Source organism: Salarias fasciatus, chromosome 22 (assembly GCF_902148845.1).
Source record: "Salarias fasciatus chromosome 22, fSalaFa1.1, whole genome shotgun sequence".
In the NCBI taxonomy this organism is placed as follows: domain Eukaryota; kingdom Metazoa; phylum Chordata; class Actinopteri; order Blenniiformes; family Blenniidae; genus Salarias; species Salarias fasciatus.
In genome coordinates, this window is record NC_043765.1 from 15326972 (window position 1) to 15344064 (window position 17093).

The window sequence follows — 17093 nt, forward strand, 5'->3', positions numbered from 1 at the left end:
TATGTAGCTTCCTGTGTGCTGCTAGGCAGCCCAGGCTCATTCTGCCGCATGCCTCGCACCGCCACCATTACGCAGAGGAATTCCCTGCCGTCTCGGCCGCCGCCGCTCGCTGAGAGTGTGAGTGCTGGTTAGAGAGACGGCGCCGGAGGAGAGGGGGACATGCAGCGCAGCAGCACTGGCTGATAAAGGACAGAAGTGGATTTCACGTTGGATTTTAAATGGAGATGAGCGGTGTGTGTTTGCAGGGAAAACACCATGTGAATGGGATTTATTTCTGACCCCTGCACTCCGGGACTGCGCGCATATGGAAAAAGGGAACACAGTGTATTTACGTGTCTGAATGAGTGAGCGCGGGAGTGCGTGAGCGACCGTGCCGCCTTGTGAGCGTCTGTTCCTGATGCGGTCAGAGCGGGCTAGCCGTGTGTGTATCGTGGTGCTGGAGGAGGTAGAGGAGGATGAGCCCTCCTCTTCATCCCCACCTCCTCGGCCTAAATATTCCCCAGACCGCAGATCCCATCATGCCTCTCGAAAGGCGGCCGCTCAGGATGACAAGGTGAGATGGGCCGTGCTACCGGCTCCTTTGTTGGTCAAATTCCAGTTTGCTGAATTTTGATGTGATGGAGGACTCGCCTTGCATCAAGGCTCACCCACAATGACTGTGGCCACTTCACGTTTCATACCTGGGGTTAAGTTTGAACCTGTGAAGTGCACGGTTACATGTTCCATTGCATAAAAATGCCAAACACTGCCAACACATGTTATCCAGCCCTATATATAGCAGCAGCATAATCACCAGCGTAGACCTGCTGTGTGGAAAGACTATTGGTTTATATAGCTTATTAGCAAGTCGTGGTCTTTGTAGTCTCCAGTGTTGCCTGTATGAAGGACAACCCCACCCTGTAGAGATGGGAGTAAGTCTTTTCTGTTGATGAAATTGGCTTTTTTAAGCATATACTAATGAACAGGAGGAACTGATGTGCTGTCTCCTCCAGTCTCTTCCTTTGTGTTCGTGGTCATCAGTGTAATAGGTCAGAAACAGATGCCAGCATGATGCATAAGCTCATTTATTTTTAGTTGAGGCAAAATGAAAGAGAGGATCGGTCAGGGAAAACAGAACAGTCTATGAAGAATGTGCGGGTCGACATCGCAGTGTTTGCATTACACATACTGTATGTTGGCACCACTTTATGGAACTAGGATGAATACAGTGTTGCTTGTTCAGTTTTTCAGTTAATTTTCAAAATCATTACATCTCTAAACAAAGAAGATTGTTTCATTGATACTGTTCTATTGCAAAAGTGTTGAACTAATTGCTTTTCAAAACATAATAAAGCCATTATGGTTCACTAATGGTCATAGAGATGTTTGTCAGATTCATGGTTCTGCTGTTCCTTGCTCATCATGAAAAATCAATTATCAGTTGTGCAACAGTACATCAGTTTTTAGATTATGGTGTGAAAATAGAGAAACTGGATAAACCTATGAAGCTGTTCTGTTAAGTCTGCATTTGATAAGTGTTCAAAAGTTTGTTGTGAACGATATATTTAATTACTTTTGACCGTATCAGCTGCTGTCAATATTGATCTGAAAATAATTTTACTTTTTGAATCAAATGAAGTGCTGACTCTTCGAGTAGTGTTTGTTTTTTTTTTTTTTTTTAGTTTGTGTTGACTGCTGTGTGCACTTTTTCTTCCCTCATGATTACACTGCACCAGTGTTTACAGATCCCACACAGTATCAGCACGATGCTCTTACGCTCATGCCAACTGTTTGCTTTCACGCACTTGAGCATTGAGGAAACATGGCCCAGGCCAGGGAACATGTGTTTGCAGTGCAGTTTGTGCCGGTCGTTCAGTCGCAGCGTCTTCTTCCTGGGAAAGTTTCTAATCGCTTCATGGACGTGCACCTTGTTTGAATTATCCGCATGTTGTGAAACAGAGGAAATGCCTCTGTTTACGATGCCCTCAGTAATTTTTTTTTCAGCTCAATATTTATATTCTGATTCTCTCTCCTGTGCTAACTGTGTGCAAAGTGGTCTCATATGTTAAAAGGCACAACTCTGGTAACACAGCTGTCGGCAGAGGCATTGACTGTCCTGCAAATTGAAGCTCATGCACTGAAAATGGTCTCCTTATCTTTTTTTTTTTGACTCCAAAGCCATCTCTGTTAAAAGCCATCTTCAACGTGGACCCAGATGAAGTTCGCTCCCTCATATTCAAGAAAGAGGATGTCAACATTCAGGTGAGTCACGGCCTCGCTCTATATTACTTTCTCTGAAGCAGCAGTCGGGAGTGCAGGCTGCAATCGATCCGGGCTCCTCCTGATCGATCACCTGTCTAAGTGCACCTCGTGTCAGCACACTTTATTTTTAATTTTATATAACTGTCCGTCAAGCAAGGCATGTGGATTGTTTATAACATTACTCAGCTGATTTTTTTTTCTTTTTTGACCTACTGTGCTCTCTCTGAATCAAGGATATTCTGAATTTCGTTCTCTTCTCTGGTTTCCTGTTGATGCTCTCTGCCTTTCTGTTGGACTTAATTGCTCGGGTTGACACACTGCATCCCACTGGAGTCAGCAACACTGGCCCAAGCGTATTGCAGTCACGTGACATTTGTTTATAGCCCCAATTTGCTGATTGCTCTCGGCCGAGCTTAAAGAGTACGGGGGTGAAGCCGAGGGGTGTGCTGGGAGTGATGGAGTGAAATGAAGAGTCAGTGTGAGCAGATGATGGACTTTTTTTTTTCTCTTCTTGGCACTAGTGTCATGTTTCCTGTGGTCTGCAACAGTGTAAGGTCAATAGATTTTGTTTTGACACGTCACGTGTTCTCTCTGATCTATGAGTCTGCGTGACCTGCGTTCGTGTTGCATTAAAGACGAAGAGCTGACACTAAGGATTCTGTTTTTCTGATTTTTTTTTTTTTTTTTTTGCGATGTCCTCTCAGGACAATGAGAAGCGGACGCCGCTGCACGCCGCAGCCTATCTGGGAGATGCAGAGATCATTGAACTGCTCATCCTCTCAGGTACACACTGCAACCTTTCACCTGTTTCTCATCAGAATGTGGAGCAGTCCATTCCTGGTCCTTACACAACAGCAAATCAAGCTGCAAATAAAGACACGAAATTAAAGCTTCTCTCCAAATATCATTCTCGCGTAACGCCAAGCTCCCTGCTCTCTCAATGATCTCATTATGCTGCTCGCTGTTTTACAACTGCTGCAGTGTCACAGCGACTCTCCCCCCTCCAATTCATCCGTCATCTGAAAGAAGTCTTTTTCTGTGTTGCGGGGGGAGGAGGGGCTCACTGCAGCGTGGGGCGGAACGCATGTGCGCGAGTGTGCGTTCAGTGTTTTTCAATAACGTGAAGGGCTTGCAACAGGTGCAGCTTCAGGGCTATTTTAACCCTCGAGCTGTGCCAAAGAGGATCAGGGCCGTTTTATATCTTCCAGGCACTGTCGGCTCGCCCGCGTTTCCCATAAGTCACGTGAAAAGCCCTTTTAAATGTTTGCCTTCAGGCCAGAGACGAATATCCATGTTGTTTTTGTTTTTTTCCTGTATCTGCTGTTGTTAAATTTTACATTCATAATTTCAGCATGTCCTCTCTGCTGTGTGTTTTTTTTTTTTTTATTCAAAGGAGCCCGAGTTAATGCCAAAGATAACAAGTGGTTGACTCCTCTTCACCGAGCAGTGGCTTCTTGTAGCGAGGTAACACTTCACACCAGCACACACACGTCTTAACGTCTACTATACTGGCTTCGCTGCAACTCCAAGTCACAAGCAGTGAAATCCTGCGGATGAGCCAATGCTCATATAAATAAATTCAAGGCCTTTTAAATAACCTTGAGTTATGTTTCCACTTTAAGAAGATATACTTCATAATCTATTTTATCTTTTGTGACTAGAGTAAGGGATCATTGTTGTGAAGCGTTCATAACCTGGATCCATGACCTCCATAAAGTATAAATAAATGTCTTTTAATTTGTATTTGTGCCTGTAGGTTAAATATGTTTACGTTGTGTGACATAACACTGAACAGTTCAGACACTGAGAAGACAAGAGGGCAGCTTTGGTTGGGATAAAATGGGAATTAGATGTTAAACTCCTCTCAGACAGGTGATGTGTCTAAACTGAATCAAAACACTTTTGTCCCAAGTGTCAACAACTGCCATCCAAAAATAGACAGACTGTAATTATATTATACACACACACACACACACACACACAAGCAAATATCTTTATATTGTACAACACACCATAACTCGGAGACAGAAGTTACAGTTGGGGTAGAAATTCGAGACTTGGAGCTTTGACAGCTTCTATGGATCCGTTTCCACGAATGCAAGTTAGTGAAGTTACCGAGTGTAAAGTGATCGCAGCAGTTCCGGCTGGAGCTACGAACCACAAAAGGATGTTCTTCATCAACCTTCCACATCTCTACCTGATCTTCTTGGTCCTGGGCGACATGCCCAAACCGACTGTGTCTCCTCTGTTGTTTCACCCGCTCGGTGCTATTTTCAGCCCGAACGTCCTCTAAGAATAGCAAAGAATATTTTTCGGGCATCACCCAGCCGCCTGCGAACACTGCCATGTGCGTTAAAGCAGTCTGACCCTGGACTCCGTGTCGGTGCAGGATGCGGTGGCCGTGCTGCTGAAGCACAGTGCGGATGTTAACGCTCGGGACAAGAACTGGCAGACGCCGCTCCACGTGGCAGCTAGCAACAAGGCGGTCCGCTGCGCCGAGGCTCTGGTCCCGCTGCTCAGCAACGTCAACGTGTCTGACCGTGCGGGCCGCACCGCCCTGCACCACGCTGCCTTCAGCGGTCACGTAGAGGTCGGTCGCTTTCTCTTCCACACACACACACACACACACACACACACACACACACACACACACAGGGATTCATGCATGAGCATCTATCAAGTTCCATTTTTTTGTGTCAGATGGTGAAGCTGCTGCTGTCCAGAGGGGCCAACATCAACGCCTTCGACAAGAAGGACAGGAGAGCCATCCACTGGGCAGCGTACATGGGTGAGACTGTGGGGATCAGTAGATCAGACGAGCGAACTTGCGTGAATTAGCCTCATCTCCCGTTTCTTTCGGATCAGGTCACCTGGAGGTGGTGAAGTTCTTGGTGGCCAGCGGCGCCGAGGTGGACTGTAAAGACAAGAAGGCATACACACCACTACATGCTGCCGCGTCCAGCGGCATGAGCAGCACAGTGCACTACCTGCTGGGCCTCGGCGTCCACGTCAGTACACACACTTAACGTTAATGTACATCAGTCAGAGGAAATGTTTATTTTTTTTTTTTTATTTTGGAAGGTAACCATAGTAAATGAGGGGGTTTATAATAGAAATGTTGTTCCTCACCACTGCTTAAACCCAGAGTTCCTCTCTGTGTAGGTAAATGAAGTGAATGCCTATGGCAACACGCCGCTCCACCTGGCCTGCTACAACGGACAGGACGTGGTGGTCGGCGAGCTCATCGAAGCCGGAGCCAACGTCAACCAGGTGTGTGTGTGTGTGTGTGTGCGCCGCTCTGCCGGGCGATGCGCTCGGGACGGCCGTGTCTAACCGCACCGGGTGGTTTCAGGTGAACGAGAGAGGCTTCTCTGCTCTCCACTTTGCTTCCTCCTCCCGCCAGGGGGCGCTGTGCCAGGAGCTGCTTTTGGCCCACGGAGCTCACATCAATATGCAGGTATGTCCTCACGCTAATGCACTCCAATAAAAACACTGAAACACGTCCAGATAGCTGAGAAACAGGGTTTCATTTCAAAGTGATGTGGCTGAAGTGAATGTTCATACAGTGAAAATGATTAAAACACAGTTTATGAAGCTCTCATCTCCTCACCAACATGCATCCTGCTCTGTGAAGCACCAACAGTGTGGTTAACACTTTTGGAGCAGTGATGGAAACTGATATTAGGCCCCCACAGCCTCAAGATGCAAGGCCATATGGAAGATGGGGGAGGAGATGGGACACCCTAAGGCAGCAAGCTGCTCACAGATTTTGTGTGTGTGTGTGTGGTGTTAGCTTTCATGTGACTATACATGTTATGCAGCTCTGATAACCATGCTTCCCAAATATTTCTTCCATCTATCCTCGCAGAGTAAGGACGGTAAGACTCCCCTCCATATGGCAGCTACACATGGAAGGTTCTCCTGCTCCCAGGCGCTCATTCAAAATGGTGAGCGCACACGTGTATGAATTTAAAGCAATTTCAGCTGTTTTACGGCTAATGTCTTGTTCTTGTGTCGGCGCAGGAGCCGAAATCGATTGTGAGGACAAAAGCAGAAACACTGCCCTTCACATTGCTGCGCGCTACGGCCATGAACTCATCATCACAGCGCTCATCAAGCACGGAGCCAACACCGCCAAGTCAGTCTCTGACATTTTACCATCTGTTTATCTTCCCACTTCGTCCACTTGGTGTCTTAGTAATAAAACCCGCAGATAAATATGCAGAATGTTGATGACTTGTCCATGTTTGGAGTCCCATTAAACTGGTGTTTGTGTCTCCCTGTCATTAGAGATGCCCCCCCTCACTCTCCCACCCTGATCCTCCTGTCTTGTAACGACTTGTCTTCCCTGCCGTTGGTTTCTTTCAGAAGAGGCGTTCATGGGATGTTCCCGCTCCACCTGGCAGCTCTCAGCGGCTTCTCGGATTGCTGCAGGAAGCTGCTGTCCTCAGGTGCGTTCACGCTTTCATGCCGAGACTCTTCCTGCCAGCAGAATCACCCAGTTGACATCCAAATTGACGCTCCTTGCATATTTGTGCAGGGTTTGTCATAGACACCCCTGATGACTTTGGAAGGACCTGTCTCCATGCTGCTGCGGCTGGAGGGTGACTATTTCTGGCTTACTGCTTTTACCGTTACTTTAATTAGGATCTTGCTTTTGTCTTTTTGTTTGCAAATTGTGAATTTAAAGTGTCAGTGTGTAATTGTAAATTGAAATCGTTCCTCCAACCAGAAATCTGGAGTGTCTGAACCTGCTTTTGAACATCGGAGCCGACTTTAACAGGAAAGACAATTTCGGAAGGTGAGTTTCATTGTCTCATCCCACTGCGATTCATCTTTCGACGGTGACATTTTGAAAAGGTTCAGATACTCTCTTCATCCCTCTGCAGGGCTCCGCTACACTATGCATCGGCCAACTGTAACTACCAGTGTGTGTTTGCCCTGGTGGGCTCCGGGGCGAGTGTGAATGAGCTGGACCAGCGGGGCTGCAGCCCTCTGCATTACGCCGCCGCTGCTGACATGGATGGAAAGTAAGCTCGCCGCTCTCTCTCTCTCTCCCTCTCTCTCTCTGTTCTCAGCCGATCTCGGATGTCGGATGAAAGCATTAGAGTGAGCCAGACGTCCCCCTCTTGTCTCCGTCAGGTGCGTGGAGTACCTGTTGAGGAACGACGCCGATCCAGCGGTGAAAGACAAGCAGGGTTTCAGTGCGGTGCACTACGCCTCGGCGTATGGACGCACGCTCTGCCTGGAGCTGGTGCGCACAGCAGCCGCGCCAAAAATAACCGCAGTTACATAGACGATAAACAAGTTTTCGTGATTTTTTTTTTTTCTTTCTTTTGTTTTCCAGATGGCGAGTGAGACACCTCTTGACGTGGTGAGAAAAACATAATCATCTACTGTAACATGGATTCCTCATATTGCATCTGATGTTTCAGTTCTGAGTCAGCTGCTAAGCAGATGAAGCTACTGTGAAATCTTGGGAAAAAAAAAACCTCAAAACTGAGCCAACTTTAAACTTTTTGTGGATTTTAAAGGTTTTACTCGTCTCTCTCGCAGCTGTTTCATATTTTCTTAATAAAAACCTCCAAAGAGGCTCTGTTGAAGTGAGAGGTTCTACCCCGGATCTGGTAAACGTGCGGACCCCCTTCTTGTTTCAGTTAATGGAGACATCAGGAACAGATATGATGAGCGATGCGGAGAGCCAGGCCCCCGTCAGTCCGCTCCATCTGGCGGTGAGTTCTCGGATTGATCCGTCTGCGGTGATGACTGCAGTCAGCACATTTCAGACCAATTCACTGTTTGAGCATCTTGGAACGGCTTTAGTCTTTATAACAATGATTTAAATGTGCCGGGTGCAAAATCTTTTTGTTTCTGACGTATGAGAGCCGAACAATGGGATTTGATCTCCTAAATATCACACATGGTGTTCATTCTCTATAAATTCATCTGTTCTACATCAGATTGACTACGGTGTATGAAGATGTTTTAAATCTAAAGTGTTTTTATATAATTTTCAGTAACTATTCCAGAACTTTTGCTGCAGGTTGACAATAAAAACATCTTCCAGTCGACAACAGTCCCTCAGCGTTTCAGTCTTATAGCATGAATAATTAAAAACCGATGACTTCATAGAAATTCAGTATGTTTGAGCAGCGTTTCTGCTTTTCTTTCATCTTATCTCCTCTTTTTAGGATGTGTCTTTACAGAGTGATCTCTTTAAACGTCAGCTAACACTTTTTTTTTTTTAATCTGTGCATCCTTCAGGCGTACCACGGTCACTGTGGAGCGTTGGAGGTACTGCTGTCATCCTTGCTGGACGTGGACGTCCGCAGCCCGGAGGGGCGTACGCCCCTCAGTCTGGCAAGCTCCAGGGGTCACCAGGAGTGTGTGTCCCTGCTGCTGCACCACGGGGCCTCTCCGATGACCCGGGACTACATCCACAAGAAGACGGCCATACACGCTGCAGGTAACGCGGCTTCTGAAACGGAAAACCCGCCGCCGCTGTGGAAAAGCAAGTCCGGCTTCAGGACGTGTGTGTCTTTCTGCTCCAGCTATGAACGGCCACCCGGAGTGCCTGCGCCTGCTCGTGACCAACACCGACCAACACATCAACGTGGACGCACAAGACACTAATGGACAGTGAGTGTGTGTGTTTGTGAACAGATGAAGTGTCTCCAGCTGGAGAGTTTTAATCAAGTTACTGAACGAAGTGAACTGCGTCGTTCAACATTTCCACACAGGACTCCTCTGATGTTGGCGGTGCTGAGCGGACACACGGAGTGTGTGTTCTCCCTGCTCGGTCAGGGAGCTAGCGTGGAGAGTCAGGACCGCTGGGGCAGAACGGCGCTGCACCGAGGGGTCAGATATAAAACACACACAATGACAAAACATTCCCGATTCGTTCTGCACGCCTCACGTTGTCGCTCTTTTCCCCTGCAGGCTGTGACGGGCCAGGAGGAGTGTGTGGAGGCCCTCCTCCAGCGTGGGGCCAGCGTGTGCGTGAAAGACATCCGGGGCCGCTCGCCGCTCCACCTGGCGTCCGCCTGCGGCCGCGTGGGAGTCCTGGGCGCCCTGCTGCAGACCTCCGGCTCCTCACACACTCAGACACACCTCACCGACGGCCAGGGATACACGCCGCTGCACTGGGCCTGCTACAACGGTACCAACAGGCCCACCTTCCTCCTCTGCGTCAAACCAAATCGTTATTTTTTTCCCCGCTTTTGACTGACGTTAATATATTGATTCTAGGATACGATGCGTGTGTGGAGGTGCTTCTGGATCAGGAAGTGTTCAGGAAGATCAAAGGAAACCTGTTCAGCCCGCTGCACTGCGCTGTGTGAGTCGCTGCAGGACCGATTCCCCGAGCGCCGAGACGGAGCGTCTGTTCTCGTGCTCGTCTCGTTGACGGCTTGGTCCGTGTGTTTCAGCATGAACGACAACGAGGGAGTGGCCGAGATGCTGATCGACTGTCTGGGTGCAGATATTGTCAACAGCACGGACTCGAAGGGCAGGTGAGAGCTGCAAGCGCAGTACACATGTGTATTTTTAATAATTAAGAAAACTGAGAGCTGTTGGTCTGCGTTGATGTGGACACAGGACGCCGCTTCACGCCGCGGCCTTTTCTGACCGCGTGGAGTGTGTGTCCCTCCTCCTGAGTCACGGAGCTCAGGCAAACACCGCCGACACACACACTCGCAGGACGCCGCTCATGATGGCAGCGCTGAACGGCCAGACGAACGCCGTGGGTGGGTAGTCGTACCGAAACACACCGAGCACGCCGGCCGTTCGTCTTTAGAGTGTTCACATGCAGCCGCCTCCATTCCTGTGTTCCAGAGGTGCTGGTGAGCAGCGCCAAAGCAGACTTGGCGCTGCAGGACACGGAAAGAAACACGGCTCTGCATCTGGCCTGCAGCAAGGTAACGGCGGCACACTGCTTCAGACGCATCTGTGTTTTAAAAATATAAAATGAATTACGTAACGGTAAATAAAAGTGTCCGTCTATAATCTGTGCCCTCTGCTCTCCTCAGGGTCACGAGACGAGCGCCTTGTTGATTCTGGAGAAAACCAGCGACAGGAATCTCATCAACTGCACCAACGCGGCGCTCCAGACGTGCGTAGCTCTGCTCCACAGCCTGAAAGTCCAAACCTGTTCTTGAGCTGACGTGTCTCCTCCGCTTGCAGGCCTCTGCATGTCGCGGCCAGGAAGGGCCTGACTGTGGTGGTCCAGGAGCTGCTGGGTAAAGGCGCCAGCGTGTTGGCGGTGGACGAGAACGGTGAGCTTTTTCACCTCACCGCTTTACAGCTGAGATTCAGACGTTCTTCCGGAGTGTGACGTGTTGCTCCTCTCCTCCTCCAGGTTACACTCCCGCTTTGGCCTGCGCCCCCAACCGCGACGTCGCCGACTGCTTGGCGCTCATCCTCAACTCCATGATGCCCACCTCGCCGATGGTCACCATCGCGGCGCTGCCCGCCCTCTCGCTCAACCAGACCGTCATCAACCACCACCCCACCTCCAACCACATCTCCAAGGGCGTGGCCTTCGACGCCCCGCCCCCTCTGAGGCCCGACCACGCCTCCTACTGCAGGCCCGAGCGCCCGCTCTCCTCCGTCTCCGCCGACGACGAACTGAACGACTCGGACTCGGAGACATACTGAGGACGAGCGCCGGACAAAGCGCCGCTACCCTGGCAGGCGAGCCAGACACTCAGGAGCCTTAACACACCGCTGACAGGAGACGACCAGCACGGCTGGTTGTTTTTAGGAAAGCCTGTTCTAATCTGAAAATAAACCTGACGTGAGCCACGTGGTCGTTTCCTCCCGGTGCAGACCCGCAGGAAACAAAAGTGTGTGCTAAACCTGTAGGACAAGGCGATCCGTTTCTCTCAGACTGCATCACTGTACGGTCACATGGCCAGTTGTCTTTTTAAACTTAAAGCAATGTTTTGGGTTTCAAGTCGAGCTCCTGTTTTCTGCTGACATTTTTCTGAAATTATGAAATAGTTTTGGGCCTTTTTAGAGATTTCAATTCAATTTACCAGAAGAGCATCAACTGGAGAAAAGCTCAGAGGACTGTCTTTTTTTTTTTTTTTTTGTAATTATTTTCTTTACATCATTTCTGAAGAAAAGCGAAGCAGCGGGACAATCGTAGGGACCAGGCAAGGAATTGTTTTTCCTGCTGTACTTCTCCAGTTTTTCTAGTCTGAGCTCACGGCAGGCTCGCCGAACTGCCGCTCGAGGACACTGGCGAAGCTGCGTCAGTGGCTCGGAGCCACCTCTCGATTCCCTGGGGAGAAAGTGATCATCGAAACCTGTGTATTTATTCCAAGTTCAGCTTGAATCCTCGAGAGGCGACTCTGACAGCAGGTGGATGTACGACCCGTTTTACTGTACAGCCGGCTCAGGACTGAGCGGGCGGCCCGAGGAACCGTTAACTTGCAATGCTGTAACTACTTAATGTCTGTGTTCTGTACTGGAGACGGGGGTGTGACTGAGGTGTGTGCGTGAGTGAGTGTGAACGAGTGAGAGAGAAATGAATGAATAAATATTGCCTTTTTAGGAATATGCAACATTCAGGCAGAGAATGAATGCTACTCGGTGCAATGTTTGTAAAGATTAAATAACAGATGAATAAAGGTATTTGATTTTAATTTAATCAGGCTGTACTTTCGCTTTGTTCGTGTTGATCTTTCATTTGTTCTGGATCCAAACCTCCCATGTCCTTCACTCGTTGTCCAGGTGGTACATCCGGCCGTACAGACAGGCAGTGACCAGGCCGCCCGTCATGTTCGAGTGCTTCATGGTCACTCTTCCCTCCGCGGTTCTCTCCAGGCGCTCTGGCTGCTCCAGAACCATCCGGCTGGCTAAGACTGATGGGTAGACGTATCTGGTCTGAAAGGTTCCCTCCAGCACAAAGTCCATCTTGGTCCGGGCTTCTTCCACCTCCTGCCCGCAGGTGCCGGGCTCCGTCCGTGCACAGCGGACCAGCGCACACACCTGCAGGGAACAGACGACGCTCAGAAACGGGACAGAAGACACAAAGCTTTTTTTTTTTTTTAAATTTCACCGTATTCCCACCTGCACGGCGTAGCGCCCGTTAACGACGTGCGTTCCGGCGAAAGCGCCGAGAGCGTAGAGCTCGGTGCTGCCGCTCTGCGGCAGCTGCCTGTACTGCAGGCGGCAGCAAAAAGCGCCGTCGCAGACTTCGAGTCTGCCCTCCGTCTCCTCCAGGAGGACAAACTTAAACGGGTCGTGCATCATGGACGAGGTGAAGGAGGGGTCCCGGAGGGAAGCGGGGACGGCGGACGGCTCGTCGCAGCCATCTGCGCGGCAGCATCCAGTCTCCGGAGCGTCCACGGCTACGCCTGGTCTCGCCCCTCCCTCCCACAGGGGGTCTAACCGTGGCACCCTGGCCACGATCAGCCGCCCCTCCTCTGGGTCGCCTTTGGCGGCGTGGTGGTAGGTGGCAGAGAAGGGGGTGTAGATGCCGCTTCCCGTCATGATGAGCGGGTCGCTACGAATGTTGACGCCCAGCAGGGTAACGTTGTGGCCCAGACTGAAGGCGCGCTGGAACTGGATCAAATCCAGCAGGGGGAGCTGGTTCATCCAGGCTGCGGGGAAGATCAGCTGACGAACGCCCTGAGAAGAGACCAGGGTCAAACGAAATGCGGACCGTTCCATGTTTCTGAGTGTGTGTGTTTTCCTACCCTCTCCACCAGGGTGATCGTGGGGTCATGGAACAGGATGTCGAAGCAGATGATGAGGCCAAACGTCCCGGCGAAAGGCGTGTCGAACGTTATGACTTCAGTCTGTGGCGGCGTGTCAAAGGCGTCCTCGAAGTAGAGGTTATTTTTATGGTAGCGCGCCACCAGCAGGCCGTCTGAGCTGGACGAAGAGAGACGGTGTGAGCGAGTCATTATTGATGGAAGTCACTATTCAAGGCCCAGACGCCCGCCACACCTGAAAACCACGTTGGTGTTGAACTGCCAGTGTCCATCAGCGGGACAGGGGGCGGAGGGCGCCGTCGGCAGGGGACAGGGCTGCAGGTCGGGCATGTTGGCCACCAGGTAAAGGTTGTGACGGCGGGCCATGCAGCTCAGCCGCTGGAGAACCTGTGAAGTCAAAACACTCAAATGTTTGATTTCTTTTTTTTAATATGAGTGGGACCACTCAGTGCTGTTATCGAGCTGCACAATAATGTGTCACGTAATGCTGCCTTAACACCTAATTCACATAATATCCTGAGAGTATGACTGGAAACCTCAGTGTTATTGTATCTGCCCGGCTGCGTGCAGGGATTCCAGCTCTCCCGCTGCGGGTCGGGGATGGTTTCCAGGAAGCCAGAGATGGACGAACGAGTGTAGTTGAAACCGTGCAGACCATCTTCAGGAAATACCAGGATCTGTGCGCCCTGAGAGGGTGAAAAGAAGCAGAGGGAGACAAAAATGTTGAGGATTAGCAAGATATGAATTAAGAAAAAAAATTAAAACAATTAAAACAAGGATCGTCTCTTCTTTGAACACAGGATCTCTGCAGCTTTCAGTCTGAATGTTTTTACAAACTCATTATTATCAGAAATGTATAGGCATACATAGCGCAAAAACTGTGAACTGCAATGAACCCTGTCTCCAAACACTCTGCATTCATGCTCTTCAGGTCATTTCACTTACAGGTTTGGATCATACCTGGAGGCCACAGGAAAGAAGACAGAAGCACAAATGACCAAATATAAAACCAACAACTGCTCCACCTCCGAAGTGCCAGTGAGCATGTGATCAAAATAAAAAAAATCAAAACTAAGTTTGTTCCAAGAGAATTGTTTCATTACAAAATGTTCCAAAGCACAAAAACACCAACATCATGTTGCTTTATGCTTAATTATTGTAAGTTACAGGAGAAACATCAATTGCTTTAATTGAGAAATGACACTTCTTGTTATTTTTGCAAAGTCATCCTGCAGCCTTAGTGATTAGGATTACAGGGACTAAACACGTGAAAATGTGTGAACATTAAAGATTATTTCTAGAATTTGACAAGTTATTCTGACTAGCCTGCTATATTATTTAGTTACAGCTACAGTACACGTTCCATGCCTATTTGTCATGACTTTATGAAAGGATAGTTGAATAATTACGGTATTAACTTCTTAATATATTACTACTTAAGTTGTACGAAAACAAAGACACATTTAAAGTTCAAGCTATTTATAGATCATAATACTGTTATTTACTGCTCCTGTCCACTTGAGCTCAAACTAAATTACTAAATCCAAAAAATATATACATAAATAAATATACAAAAAATATTGCTTGTTTGTTTTTTTATAACCAATCTTGAGATAAACTCGTGTGTCACCTGCAGCGCAGCTCGTGCAGCCTGCTGCTCGTAGATCTCCAGGTTCCGCTCCAGGAGCTGCAGGGCATCGCGGCGGGACAGGGGGACCCGGGGCTCCGGGTTCAGGACCACCCGGTGCTCGTACACGGCAGCGATGTACGAGGAGTCCGCCGCTCCACCGGCAGCCCAAGAAACACAACCGAGCAGAAACAACAGTCGTTCTCTGAGAGACATGACCGCTGCTGAGAGCCGCTGATACGGTCCCTGCGGACTCTGCTCATTTTCTGGTTAAAAAGTGACAAGAGACTGATGTAACATGTAAATTACACATGTGTAGGTTCTGAGGCTCCATGCGAGTTTTGGATTAAGTGGTTTCCGTGTTACCTGGTGACCTAGTTTAAGCCCCGCCCCCTCAGTTTACTGCTTCAAGATTAGCGAAAGGTAAAGACTCACGAAACACTTCGAAACTTCATTGTGAATAAAGTTAAACTGAGTTAACGAGCAAAGTCAAAATTGTTCCAGGGTTTTTAACATCTGTGGTTCACAAGGCGCTAAGGAAAATCGGTCACCACACAACAGGGAAACCATTCAATCTGAAACACCGGAAGTAGTTAATGCATGACCAGGAAGTACACAAATCCCGACCTACAACACGCAGGAGGAGTTGGAATTAACTTTGAGCGATTTTCTGCTCATTCGTTTATTTATTGCCTAGTAACCCTGACTTTCGAATAACCTTCAGTGTATTTTTCCACCCCCGTTTCTTGATCACACGTCCGATGGTGGTGTAGGTTTGTATCCGCCAGTGTTAGCATTAGCTGCGCAGCACAATGTCAGCAGCTCCAGAGCAGGGAGGAGGAGGAGCAGACGCCCCCCTGTCCAAACCCCAGGAGCTGCTGAAGACCTGCTGGAGCTGCCGGGTGATCTCCGGCGGGGGGCTCGTCCTGGCCGGAGCTTATGTCTACAGTGCAGCGACGAAAGTCATGCGGAGGGGAGGACCCGCCTCCATGGGGCTCGTGGCACAGATCACATTTGCTGCAAGTAAGTTGCTGATGAGTCTTTTGAGAGAAGTTTGTTTTGGTCTCTTTTCCACTCACTAACACTCGTGTTTCTTTCAGGCCTGGCTGCGTGGGGGATTGTAATCCTCACAGACCCGGTGGGGAAGTCACACAGGGTGGGAGAAGAGCCTCCATCAACTGGACGATGAGAGGAAATCAGCTCCAATACAGACTGAAACTGTGTGTGTGTTGCTTCTCAGAGTCATCACAAATCTCCTGCTGGATCCCTGCCTCATTAAATCGTGTATGCAGATGACTGCCTCTATTAAAATGTACAGAAATCATGTGTACTGCATAACACTGAACTGAACTGACGGTGTGTAAAATGTTCCAGTGCATGATCAGTGAAACCTTAAAATTACTTCTTGAAATGGGACTGCTTTTTTCTTTTCTCTCTGATTTTTTTTAAATTCCCTGTGTGTAATTTGCATGTTCTCCCACAGTCCAAAAACATGAGTTCAAAGCTGGTTTTGTAATCTGTCATGAGTGTGTGATCCTGTTTGCTCTGTGATGGACCGGGTGATGTGTCCATGGTGTTTTACCCAGAGTCACCTGCGGTCGGCCGCAGCACATCCAAATGACCCTCAGATGGATAAATGAATAGCTTAGACATTTTAAAATGAGGTCTATTGTGTTACACTGCCATGTGACAGCAGGGAAACCAAACATACAGAACCAGGATTAGACAGCTTCTTGAAGATGGTTACAAAGCACCATTTCACCACAAGAGGGCGCTGAATCTCTCTCTAGAGGTTCAGGAACTACTCTGCTGGAAAGGCAGATATCAGCTGATATCTGCCTTCTAGACTATTATGACAGCCAGACTATGAAATATAACTGGTGTTGACTGATCCACAATGTGTGAAAATATGACAATTATGATCAGCACTATTTCTTAGAACAAAAGTTGTCTGTGCAACTAGAGGCTATTTTAAAACCTCACTTTTGTCAGTATTTTTTCCACTGGCAAAAAAAAAAAAAAAAAAGGCTAGTTATGACTCCTAAAATGCATTGTTTGAAAACAGACACTGTCACTGTCACATTCATCATGTATTGTCAATCAGTTATCAAGCTTGACGTTACAGCGAAAAAAAAAGGTTACCCAATATAGACACTGGCTTGACAGAACATTTTGTTATGAACATCTAAAAGCTCCACGGACAAAGACACAGCTGAGGACACCATGCACACTGAGGGTCAGTTAGTCTGAGTTACCTTTTTATTATTAGTGTTATACTGATCTGAGCACATTTTGCTCACAAGGAAAAGTTTGATAAGCATGATGCAAAAAAAAACAAAAAAAACAAAACAAAAAAAAAACAAAACCACCCTTAAGTCATTTTCAGTCGCATAAAATGATCATGACATTCTGATTGATTCTTTTTTTTTAGGTTAAAGAAAAATATGAAAATAGAGTTGACAGTACATTTAGGCACACTATTAACACATACTGTACACAGATAT

At 48.3% G+C, this 17093-nt stretch overlaps 3 protein-coding genes across 3 annotated transcripts; 2 read left to right on the forward strand and 1 right to left on the reverse strand.

The window, feature by feature from the left end:
* The first annotated feature begins 397 nt into the window (after positions 1 to 397).
* On the forward strand, positions 398 to 11885 carry LOC115409098 (serine/threonine-protein phosphatase 6 regulatory ankyrin repeat subunit A-like). The gene is made up of 29 exons (XM_030120089.1): positions 398 to 553; positions 2158 to 2241; positions 2946 to 3024; positions 3635 to 3705; positions 4631 to 4831; positions 4942 to 5029; positions 5107 to 5249; positions 5404 to 5511; positions 5594 to 5698; positions 6110 to 6188; positions 6265 to 6379; positions 6610 to 6692; positions 6782 to 6845; positions 6974 to 7042; positions 7131 to 7271; positions 7384 to 7495; positions 7589 to 7615; positions 7899 to 7973; positions 8506 to 8707; positions 8793 to 8880; positions 8982 to 9099; positions 9181 to 9400; positions 9490 to 9577; positions 9669 to 9752; positions 9838 to 9986; positions 10075 to 10157; positions 10269 to 10351; positions 10423 to 10514; positions 10598 to 11885. Exons 1-29 carry the CDS (start codon positions 398 to 400, stop codon positions 10894 to 10896), a joined length of 3306 nt encoding a protein of 1101 aa, XP_029975949.1. The 3' UTR covers positions 10897 to 11885.
* Position 11886: 1 nt separating this feature from the next.
* On the reverse strand, positions 11887 to 14912 carry btd (biotinidase). The gene is made up of 6 exons (XM_030120093.1): positions 14593 to 14912; positions 13499 to 13648; positions 13198 to 13349; positions 12945 to 13122; positions 12316 to 12876; positions 11887 to 12234 (listed from the first exon to the last, which is right to left on the reverse strand). The coding sequence occupies exons 1-6, from the start codon at positions 14803 to 14805 to the stop codon at positions 11962 to 11964; spliced, it is 1527 nt and encodes a 508-aa protein (XP_029975953.1). The 5' UTR covers positions 14806 to 14912; the 3' UTR covers positions 11887 to 11961.
* A 287-nt stretch (positions 14913 to 15199) lies between these two features.
* LOC115409102 (distal membrane-arm assembly complex protein 1) lies at positions 15200 to 16082 on the forward strand. Its single transcript, XM_030120096.1, has 2 exons — positions 15200 to 15612; positions 15690 to 16082. Exons 1-2 carry the CDS (start codon positions 15402 to 15404, stop codon positions 15776 to 15778), a joined length of 300 nt encoding a protein of 99 aa, XP_029975956.1. The 5' UTR covers positions 15200 to 15401; the 3' UTR covers positions 15779 to 16082.
* Positions 16083 to 17093: the final 1011 nt, after the last annotated feature.

Excerpts from the sequence above, each read along its gene's own strand:
- btd (XM_030120093.1), bottom strand. The coding sequence starts at position 14,805 with ATGTCTCTCAGAGAACGACTGTTGTTTCTGCTCGGTTGTGTTTCTTGG. Across the intron at positions 13,350-13,498 it reads GCAGATACAATAACACTGAG|GTTCTCCAGCGGCTGAGCTG; the intron begins GTTTCCAGTCAT and ends TTGACTTCACAG. Across the intron at positions 13,123-13,197 it reads AACACCAACGTGGTTTTCAG|CTCAGACGGCCTGCTGGTGG; the intron begins GTGTGGCGGGCG and ends CTCTTCGTCCAG.
- LOC115409102 (XM_030120096.1), top strand. The coding sequence starts at position 15,402 with ATGTCAGCAGCTCCAGAGCAGGGAGGAGGAGGAGCAGACGCCCCCCTG. Across the intron at positions 15,613-15,689 it reads ACAGATCACATTTGCTGCAA|GCCTGGCTGCGTGGGGGATT; the intron begins GTAAGTTGCTGA and ends TGTTTCTTTCAG.
- LOC115409098 (XM_030120089.1), top strand. The coding sequence starts at position 398 with ATGCGGTCAGAGCGGGCTAGCCGTGTGTGTATCGTGGTGCTGGAGGAG. Across the intron at positions 3,706-4,630 it reads CAGTGGCTTCTTGTAGCGAG|GATGCGGTGGCCGTGCTGCT; the intron begins GTAACACTTCAC and ends GTGTCGGTGCAG. Across the intron at positions 5,030-5,106 it reads CCACTGGGCAGCGTACATGG|GTCACCTGGAGGTGGTGAAG; the intron begins GTGAGACTGTGG and ends CTTTCGGATCAG.